The sequence below is a fragment of the Mandrillus leucophaeus genome, unplaced genomic scaffold (assembly GCF_000951045.1).
Source record: "Mandrillus leucophaeus isolate KB7577 unplaced genomic scaffold, Mleu.le_1.0 Scaffold393, whole genome shotgun sequence".
Lineage (NCBI taxonomy): Eukaryota > Metazoa > Chordata > Mammalia > Primates > Cercopithecidae > Mandrillus > Mandrillus leucophaeus.
Window position 1 is genome coordinate 572,848 of NW_012104176.1, and position 10,550 is coordinate 583,397.

The 10,550-nt window shown below is 39.1% G+C and overlaps 2 protein-coding genes across 2 annotated transcripts in view; one reads left to right on the plus strand and one right to left on the minus strand.

Moving 5' to 3' along the window:
• The window catches only part of PPARGC1A (peroxisome proliferator-activated receptor gamma, coactivator 1 alpha), a 711,903-nt gene that overhangs the window by 46,214 nt on the left and 655,139 nt on the right, over positions 1–10,550 (plus strand). The window lies entirely within an intron of this gene.
• LOC105547656 (histone H3-like) overlaps positions 8,813–10,550 on the minus strand; it is a 3,322-nt gene continuing 1,584 nt past the window's right edge. The window contains exon 2 of the mRNA XM_011991307.1: positions 8,813–8,841. Coding sequence (XP_011846697.1) covers positions 8,813–8,841 — 29 coding nt within the window. The remainder of the gene's footprint in view (positions 8,842–10,550) is intronic.

The following is a 10,550-nucleotide window of genomic DNA, read 5'->3' on the forward strand; positions in this document are numbered from 1 at the left end:
GTCACTGTTTTGATCAGGAAAATGGGAATATTGATACGTCATTTCACAGAGGTGAAGAATGTATTAACCGAGATTCTTGCAGCTTTCCTGACAGCTGAGACCTAAAAGGTCAAAATGTACCCGAGTCTGTGCTGTAAAAACATTCGCCTGCCTTACTGGAGCCCGCTGTCAGTGTATGTTTTAGATTGCAATGGCCTGAGTATTTATCTTTTCAGTATAGAACTATTACCCTAAGGTACATATTTTTCAGATCATTATAAGATTCCTGGTGTGATAACACTAGAGAGGGAAAAATCCATGCACGCAAGCCAGACTTGGAACAGTTTGAGCTTTTATGGCAAGATTGTATTGCTTATTTCTAAGCTACACATCTGCAATGAGCATTAGCCCATACTTAAGCCATAATGCATGGTTTTAAGGTTACTGCCGGTTATTATCTGACCGGTAATGACCACAAAACTATACATTATTGCTATTAGGAACCATTTTTGCACTATTTTCAGTTTTCCTTTTTATTGAGTAGCTGCTGACACCCCCAGAGTTTCAGAGTTGGATTACAGTAGTTGAAATTCTCAGTAATTTCACTGGGTTTTGTTTTGGGAAGAAGCTGGTGTCTCACTGCTGTTTTTGTTCATATGCTGTCAAGGAGATTGAAGTTTATTTGAAATGTTCCTTTTATTTTTAAATGGCACTTGGGACTTTTCATCCTAAGAAGCCCTGTTTTTCTTCCCCTTTAAATTAGGGACTAAGGTTAGAGGAGGAGTTGGATTTATTTTCTGACACTTCCTGAATAATTAGTTATTATGTCTCAAAAGAATCACAGTATCAATAGTATATGTTCTGGAATTACAAAGTATTGTATTAGAGAGCTTTACCTCTCTACCTTCTTCTGTAAGAAGAAATAAGGACAGGGTCTAAACTTAACTGAGTGCAAACGTTCCCTCACCATTCTAATTTTAAATCATATTTATGATTGCTTGTGTTACTTATCTTACTGAGAAAACAGTAGTGCCGGAATTGGAATTAGTCACATCTTTATTTTTTCAAATGTGTAAGCATTCCTTCTTGAAATATTTATTGTTAAATAAAACACCATAGAGTAGTTTCTTTGTGTGTAAAAGCTTGCTATTTTGTTGTTAGCTTTAGTCAACTTTCATTTCCTGTGGAGATTCAAATAATTATTCAGAAAGTAATACAAGGCAAAAAAAAAATCAGGAATTCGGCACCATGACAATTTGATCCTAGATGTGAATTCTCTCCCTGAAAGTGCAGAAGCGATATGAATGATTTTATTCAGCCCAGCGGTTGGATATCAAGGTCTTAATACTGAAACCTCATTCTGACAGCTTTTACTGTTGGACAGCAGGCTTCGTTGTATTTGCCATGTTGATTTATTATTTTTAACTTCTTTTACATATGTATGCATGCTATGTAGCTATTTTCCTTGTATCTTCTGTTGTCATCACTATCTGGACTTACGAAGGAGCATATTAACATTTTTAATGGGAAATTTTATGTAGGAATAAGAAACGACTAGCATTAATTATTATACTTGTCTAAAGGAGAGAAGAATCTCCACTGTATATCTTTGTCTATTTATGTAACTGTCTAATGGCGGATAAATTATACCCTAGGTGCTGCAGTAAATTAAAAAATAATAATAATCCAAGCTAGAGAAGCAGTTTTATAAATATATGGTTCTACAGAAATATTTCAGGGGATGACGAAGTTGCCCCAAGACTTGGCTATTATGTTATAATGTGTGTCGTTGTGGTCCAGTTATTGAGACAATAATTATGGTCCGTGATATTTTAAGGTATCCTCTGTAATCTGTTACCATCACAGATTTTTTTCTTCCATAAGAGAAATCAGATGGGTGGGAAGTTGTATTCCATGTGATTCTTTGCCAAACTAGAGAGGCATTGAATGTTAGGATGATCTCTTTTATACTCTTAAATACATAATCCCAAGAAGGTTTAAATCAATGTGTTAATTGGTAAGTGATACTGTAATTATATGCATAATCAGGGAAATTTTGAATCCAGATTATTTGCTTGCTTTCAGGAAATTAATCTGCAGAGGTCTTATATTAGATTGCTTGTTTATTAAGTGGAACCCCTGTAGCTTCAAAGTGCCGTCTGGCTCTGCCCTCTACGAAGCATTCTTCTAGATGTTCCCAGCAGGTGTCAACGGCACAGAGCCTCGAGTGCTTATTGATCCAGATTCAAACAGTTCATTAATCTAAGCACACATTATATAGATTTTTCAATGTAATTTTGAAAGGGTTGAAAAACTATATTGAATGATGAGAGATGATGCTCAAATTATGCTTTTTACAGCACATCTCCCTTGGGACTGTGGCATTCTAACTGGGATGGATACTGGAACCTAAAGTACATAGTTCCTTCTGGATTTAGCATTTGCTTCACTCTCCAATTTCCAGATGTTTACTTAAAAAGTGTGTATAGTAGCCGGGCGCGGTGGCTCTCGCCTGTAATCCCAGCACTTTGGGAGACCGAAGCGGGTGAATCACGAGGTCACGAGATGAAGACCGTTCTGGCTAACACGGTGAAACCCCGTCTCTACTAGAAATACAAAAAATTAGCCGGGCGAGGTGGCTGGGGCCTGCAGTCCCAGCTACTCGGGAGGCTGAGGCAGGAGAATGGCGGGAACCCGGGAGGCGGAGCTTGCAGTGAGCCGAGATGGCGCCACTGCCCTCCAGCCTGGGCGACAGAGCGAGACTCCGTCTCAAAAAAAAAAAAAAAAAAGTTTGTATAACATTGCTCTTTCATACAATTTTTTCCTTTTCCTAATTGGCATAACCACTGAGGCTCCCCAAATAATGCCAAAATTAGAAAGTCAGCTCTAGAAGTGTGAAGGCTGAAAACAATCACATACTCTACCAAACATTTTTTAGGATATTTTTGTCTTTCTTATGGGTACAGTAAAAGTTTCCCCCAAGTTTTCCATTTCTTCTCAAGATCTTTACTTTTATACGTGTACCAGTTAGTTTTAAATACTGTATTATCATGTTTTAAAATCAACGAAGTGAGACTCAGATTTAGAAAAGGTGCCAAAAGGAATCGTCGCTCGTATTTCAATCGCCACCATCATGGCCGCCATTTTGTATGTCTCGAGTTGAGCCAAGGTCACAATCCATCCAGATGGGCCTGACTTGCAGGCAGCGTTGGGTAGTGTTTGACTTTTCCCTGGCTGGTTGCTTGTGTTGTCATTTCCTTTAATTTGAAATAATGCCTTTACAGCCTCAGTTGGAATTCAGGCTGGGATAGGTAATGAATTATCTTATTCATACTAATGTGCAAATGACTGACAGTGACGTATTTCCTAAGAGAAAAAGCAGTAGCATTAGGCAGATGATAGAAACTCAACCAATGACAAAAAGTCAACTCAAACTTTTTATATGCAAGCATACAAAAAGGGAAAGATTAGAGGTCGTGGAACACCCCCTCAGCCCCCCAACACAGCTCATGTATCTTGCTTTGCTAGTCATAACTTATCAACCAAACTGGATTACAAATAGAATACTTCTTTGATTAGTGAGAAATAGTTACTTAGTTTTGTTTTATTCTGCTAGTTTAATAGAACAGTATGGTCATATTCTCCTGGGATCTAATTGGGAATGACTTTGGAGGGTTTCATCTCATCTTTTAGCAAAGACATATCAAGCCCTATCATGTGTTAGGCGCTGGAGAAAGCAAGTCAAACATGGGTCTTAATTTGGAGGCAACAGGGTCACTGATTTGTCACCACATACGTGATTATGGCAAGTTGGTGAATACTGGACTTGTGAGAGCAACCAGTATCTACAGACCTCCAGAGGGAGGAGCAATGATTTTTGTCTATGCCAGTGTGGGAAGGCTCATTTAGGAGGTGACATTGTGTGTGTGTGTGTGTATTATATCTATAAACACCATATATATATATGGTGGTTTCCAAGGTTGGGAAAATCTCTACAACTGTTCAATATCTGTAACAGCATAATAGGGGTTGTATTTTAATTTTATTTTAAATCCAAGGTATCTATGTCTTCTCACCTTAGTGAATCAGCATGAGATGCTGCAATACTGCTGACCTGTAGATTAGGATGCTATCATGCTTCAGGATGCTTAACTAGTGGGGTGCAATTATGCTTACTCAGGCATTTGTAACTGATTAAAGCTTTATTTCCAGAGCCTACCCATTGTTTCTGAAGTAATTTGTGCATGATTATGGAAGTTACTGTGTTACCTATTTATGCTAACTTTAACAAATTCTGTACTAAATTACTGTGTTGTTGGGTTATTAAGAAGGGTTTGCCTTATATGGCCATAGTTCTCTATGCGACCAGATGGCTGTTTCTTTTTTTTTTTTCATTTTTAAAGAGAACACAATAAAAGGCATGTTCACCTACTACTATGTAGCTCAGGGTGTAGGTGGGTCTGAGTTAATAAGGGAAGGCTTACTGGAAGAAGCAGATTTTATTCTGAATCTTAAAACATGAGAATGAAAGATGGAAAGCTTAGGCAGATCCGGGCATGGGAAAGAGGTTAATAAAAAGAATCTGAAGTGGAAATGGAGGCCCCTGTCAGCTTTAGACTGTATTGTGCCGTATATCCACTCTGTCCAAAAATATCTCCATCATGGGGACTTTCAACGTTCTAGTTTTTCCTTTGACAATCTAGGATGAGTGATGCTTTAGGTCAAAGATCAGCAAACTTTTCTTTTGTAAAGGGCCAGAGGGTTAATATTGTAGGCCTCGTGAGTCATATGGTGTCTATTGCAACTATATGACTCTGCTGTATGCTCTGCTGCGGCATGGAAACAGCCATGGATGATACAATAAATGAATGGTGGGCTGTGTCCCAATAAAACTTTATTTACAAAAACAGATGGTGGGCCGGATTTGGCCTATGGGCCATAGTTTGCTGACCCCTGCTTTAGGTAATTGTTTCCTGAACTTCAGTCCTTTTAGAATGACTTATTATATTGTTTAATCTGAGTAGCATCTGCAATATTGTTTACTTAATTTTCCCCTTAAACTGATTTACTTTTTTTTTTTTTTTTTTTTTAAAAAAACCAACAACTTAAGTTTAATTTATAAGGAGCTCTCTATCACTGTCATGGAAAAGCAGTATTATATGTTCTTAATAAGGAATCACCAAAAAATAAACATAATAAAAACAAAATGATGATTGTATGCACACCACAAGATAGCTTACAATTTGTCTCTTAGATCTGAGTACTGCTTACTTAGAAGTCTTAAAAGAATGTTGACAGGTATGCATCATGGAGGCAGTGGCTGAGGAGGGACTCGCAGCAGGGGCTGTTGCATGGAAGACCAGGGCTCCTCTGGGCTAGAGTTGTTGGATCAAATGTAAACTGTTGGTCCGGCACGGTGGCTCACGCCTGTAATCCCAGCACTTTGGGAGGCTGAGGCGGGCAGATCATGAGGTCAGGAGATCAAGACCATCCTGGCTAACACGGCGAAACCCCGTCTCTACTAAAAATGCAAAAAAATTAGCCAGGCGTGGTGGCAGGTGCCTGTGGGTCCCAGCTACTCGGGAGACTGAGGCGGACAATGGAGTGAATCTGGGAGGTGGAGCTTGCAGTGAGCCAAGATCGCGCCACTGCACTCCAGCCTGGGCGACAGAGTGAGACTCCATCTCAAAAAAAAAAAAAAAAAAAAAGTAAACTGTTCATTAAACTTGAAGATAAACAATAAATAATGTTTTGATTTAAGTATATCCCATGCAATATTTGTGACATACTCATGTTAAAAAATTATTTTCTGTTTATCTGAAATTCAAATGCAACTGGAGGTCTCATCTTATTTTTTTGTTTTTTCTAAATCTAGTGTTATGATCTGAATGTGCATGTCCCTCCAAAATGTATATGTTGAAACCTGAATTCCCAATGCAATAGTGTTAGAAGATGGGGCCTTTGGGAGGTGATTAGATCATGAGGGCTCTGCCCTCAAGAATGGAATTAGTGACCTTATGAAAGAGGCTTGAGGGAACCCTTTTAACATTTTCTGCCATATGAGGACATGTAGAAGGAACCATCTATGAGGAACAGACCCTCACCAGACACCATATCTGCTGGTGCTTTGATCTTGGACTTCCCAGGCTCTAGAACTGTGAGCAATACATTTCTGTTGTTTATGAGTTACCCAGTCTAAGACTTTTTGTTATAGCAACCCAAGCAGACCAAGACATCTGGGAACCCTACCCTGGTTCAACAGCAAGAATCAGTTCGAGAATATGCCAAGTGGTAGGGGAGGACTGGCTTGTGTGGAAAGTGTGGGCTGGGAAGCATCAACTTGGCCTGCTTAAAATTTAGTCTAGGGTGGATCTCAGCAGGGGACAGTGAGTAAGTCAACCAGGAGGTATGGATCAGAAATTAAGAAAGACTTTTGTGACTTGGAATCCCAGCCAGGAGGGTGGACATGATCCATTCTGCATTAAAAACCCACTAGAGAGTTATAAAAAGGGACATACGATTGGACAGACACTAATCTTTCAAAGAACCAGAGTGTTAGCCTATTTATGTAGCTATATCATGCCTTCAGTGCGCTGGAAAAATAATCAAAGGAGAATTTAGAACTGTTCTCGGATTGTCAGTTTTTCATCTAAAAATGTTAATGTACATTAAACTTTTAATTAAAAAAAGCACATCCCATCACAAACTATTTTTAATATGGAATACTTAGCAGCGGTGCACACTTTCTGTTTTGAGATTTACCAGGCTATTAACCAGAATAATTTGGGTTTAAAATGAACTGAATTAGGCTGTGTATACCCACGTTAAGTCTCAAACAAATTACATTATTTAAGCTGTCATCTGTACAAGGTGCTTACGTGTTTTTGATTGTTCTATGCAGGATACAGTTGCAGTCCAGTTATAAGTGTCTGATGGCATCAGAAATGTCAGCAACTGACAGATCTGTTTATGGAAAAGAGAAAAGAGGAATCTCATTACAGGCTCTTTAGAGCCCATTTTTCACTTTCCTTTTTGTTTGAAAATAATCTAATCTATATAATTGCATGCCTTGAAGACTTTAAAAGACAGAAGGTTGCCTGGATTTAGACTCAATATTTGTGCTAGTTTGTGAGTTTGTATGAGGATGCATTTGGACATGAAAACCTAAAGTTGGCAGGAATTTTTCTATCCTCTTTTGTCTCTTCTGGGTGATTTGGATGTGATTATAATCAGGAAATAGTTTGAATGTGATAGAACCCTGATGATTCCTAATTCTGGCCGTCATGTGCACCAGCCACTTCTGTTTCTCTCTGGAAAGAATTGAAGAGTCAGCAGATAAAAGTTGCTTTTTCAGACTGAGAATGAGTGCTCCCCTAGCTCACCTGGCCGCTAGGTGGCACTGCAGCCATAAGGAAGTGTGGTCATAGTTACATAGTTCGGCTGTGTCATTAAGGTAAATTCTCCAAGGCTGAAATTGGGCGAGGGCAGCCTTTACATCTCTGTGTTTTTCGGGATTATGGGGTTCTTTGGATTTTATTGCATACTTCGTGATCTAGGATGCTGCTAAAGGGAAGGGGATTATTCGTTTAGGGTGTGATGTTTCCTGGGTTTGTGTTGTTGCATAAGACACACACACACACACACACACACACACACACACACACACTTGAAGGTTTGTTAAGAATTGTGTTGGTCAGGGAGTGGGAAGTGAAGGGCAATATCACACTTGTGTGGTTTCTGAGCAGAATGGTCTGTTCCAACTGAGCAACAGATGGCGTCCTGACCTGTGTGCCTTTTTCTTTGGTGTTCCTCTGCTGGAAATGTTCTCAGTAGAGACGACCAAAATTCTGGAAGATGGTAAGTGTCATAGCATCTCTCTTTGTGCCAGCCTCCTCTTCTGCTTCTTTTCCCTCTGTTTTTAACCACTAAGGAAAAAATCATTGTCCAAAAGTATTTTTTTGTTGTTGTTGTTTTTCCTTTTTGAATAGAAGCTAAGTATTTGAAACCTAGACACCTTACTATTGTCCCAAAGAAGAAAAGAAACCAACAAAGAATCCACTAAGAGTGTCAAAGAGTGAAAATGGAATAGCAGCTACACAAGTTGCTCTGAAAATAACAAGAATTCTGGCAGATGATTAGCAAAAATATTTCCTAAATAGTGAGAGATGAGGAATTGACTGAAATTGAGGTGTGCCTGGTGAAATTAAATTTGCTGTCGAGTGACTTGAAGAGAAATGTGCAGAGGGTATGTTGGTGATTAAATCAGCATACAATGGGATTCATAATGAAAATGGTAATAGCTATGTTTGTAGAGGTCCTGCTATGTTCCAGGCATTTTTGTATAAGCACTTAAATCTTTAGAATCGATCTATGAAATGGGTATGATCAAACTATTTGGCACATAAATAAATGGCAGCATAGCTAGGTGCATACCTGGCCTGGGTTCTAACACCTTTAAAAGCTCTAATTAGAATTAGGTCTGTTAGAGTCTAACACCTGTGTCTCGGTGTTTAGGAAATGACTTGATAATGGAACATAAAGGCAAAGAGAATGTCTGTGTTGCTTCTCATTGCATCTCCAGGACCTGCCACAGTGCTTGGCTGGCTCATGTAGGACTTCAGTGTACATTTGTTCTACCAATAGATAAATGCCAGAGAGCTGGAAGATTCCATGGTATTTAATTAGAACACTAGTTAACCCTTGATGTAGCGAATGTAATAACAGCTTTAGATGTGGATGGCCCTCTGCTGCTTAGAAGAAGTGGAATACACTTTATTTCAGTTCACTTAGCCTCAGATGCCAAGTTCTCTGGGGTGGGGAATATCATTGAATTTTACAAAACAAAGAAGCTGGAACTCTGGAGTTAAGGAAGCTTCCCGTGGTGGCTGTACTTGCTGAGTTCAGGTTTTCTCACTGTAGATTTAAGGGGTTTTAAGGCAGCTCCAAGTTCACAAATACCCACACAATTTTTTATTAATTAAAATTACATATCATGAATAATATTCCTATTATTTTTATGTATATATAATAAATATTCTTACAGAAAAAAACAAAATAAATAGTCTGATGGTGGAGGGTTAGTATCATAGCCATATAGAAGCCATTTCACTTTAAAAAGTATGTTTTTGAACTTTTACCTGTAATTTTTATTCGAAAAAAATTAGAAGGTACAGATGAGCAAAATGAAATATGAAACCATTCATCATTTCCTTTTAGAAATTTATATCATCTATAATTTTTCTATGCATATATGTTATACAAAAGATTATGTTTTATAATTTGCTTCTGAACTCAGTATAATGTATACATCTTTATGTGTCGACAAATTATTTCTACATTGTAACTTTTAATGGCTGCAAAGTGACCTGCTAGATGAACATATCAGTTTATTTAACCACAATTCCTTGTTGCTGGTCATTCGGGTTGTTTCTAGACTTTTGCTATAATAAAGCAAACATCCTTGAATACGTATCTTTGTGCAATTAATCTTGACCCATTGTTTTATAGGGGAATTTACATACACTCAGAGAGGTTATGAAATTTACTTGCTAGGCAGAACTTGGACCAGATTTCAGGGCTCTTAAATCACTGATGACTCTTTTTCTGCTCCATCAGTGAGGTCACAGAACCTATCTGGTGGCTGTGGCCATTTCTTCCCAGGGAAGGGAAGGGATTCTTGGCATGTGCTGGGAGTCGTTCCTCAACAGAACTGAGTTACCCCTACAAAAGAAAAGTCAAGTTTAAGAAAAACAAACCGGATAAGGTGATTTTACTGCTTTAATACTGTTAATAGAACTCCTTCTTTAAACTGTTTTCTTCCTTTTCATCTGTAACTTTACATTCCATTTCCTCCCTGCTTCTCTGATCTTCCTTTCTTCTTCCACTTCCTCCCTAGCTCTCTTCCACCCCTCCTTGCTTTCCTGCCAATTGTCACTGTTACTTGAGTTCCTATTCCCAAATTTCTCCTTTTTCCACTCTTTCCTTATTTTATTCTTTTTTTTTTTTTTGAGACGGAGTCTCGCTGTGTTGCCCAGGCTGGAATGCAATGATGTGGTCTTGGCTCACTGCAACCTCCGCCTCCTGGTTTAAGCGAGTCTCTTGCCTCAGCCTCCCGAGTAGCTGGGATTACAACTGCACACCACCACATCCGGCTAATTTTTGTGTTTTTAGTAGAGACAGGGTTTGGCCATGTTGGCCAGGCTGGTCTCAAATTCCTCACCTCAGGTGATCCATCTGCCTCAGCCTCCCAGAGTGCTGGGATTACAGGCGTGAGCCACTGTGCCCAGCTATGTTTCCCTATTTGTAATGGCTTCATCTACCACTTCCAGACACATGACTCCCAAATCTGAAACTTCAATCCTGATGCCTCTCCCATGGGCCAGTTCCATGCTTCCTATCAATTGTTAGATATTTGCATTCCTGGGCCCAGGACTTCTAATTAAAGCCTCTCATTCCCAGAGCCAGAGTCTTGAGTCACCTGATCCCTTCGCCTAGTCTCACACATCTTGCCAAGTGCAGTCAGGTCTTTGTCTCTGGCCCTCAGCCCTTCTCTCCCATTCCCACTGCCTATG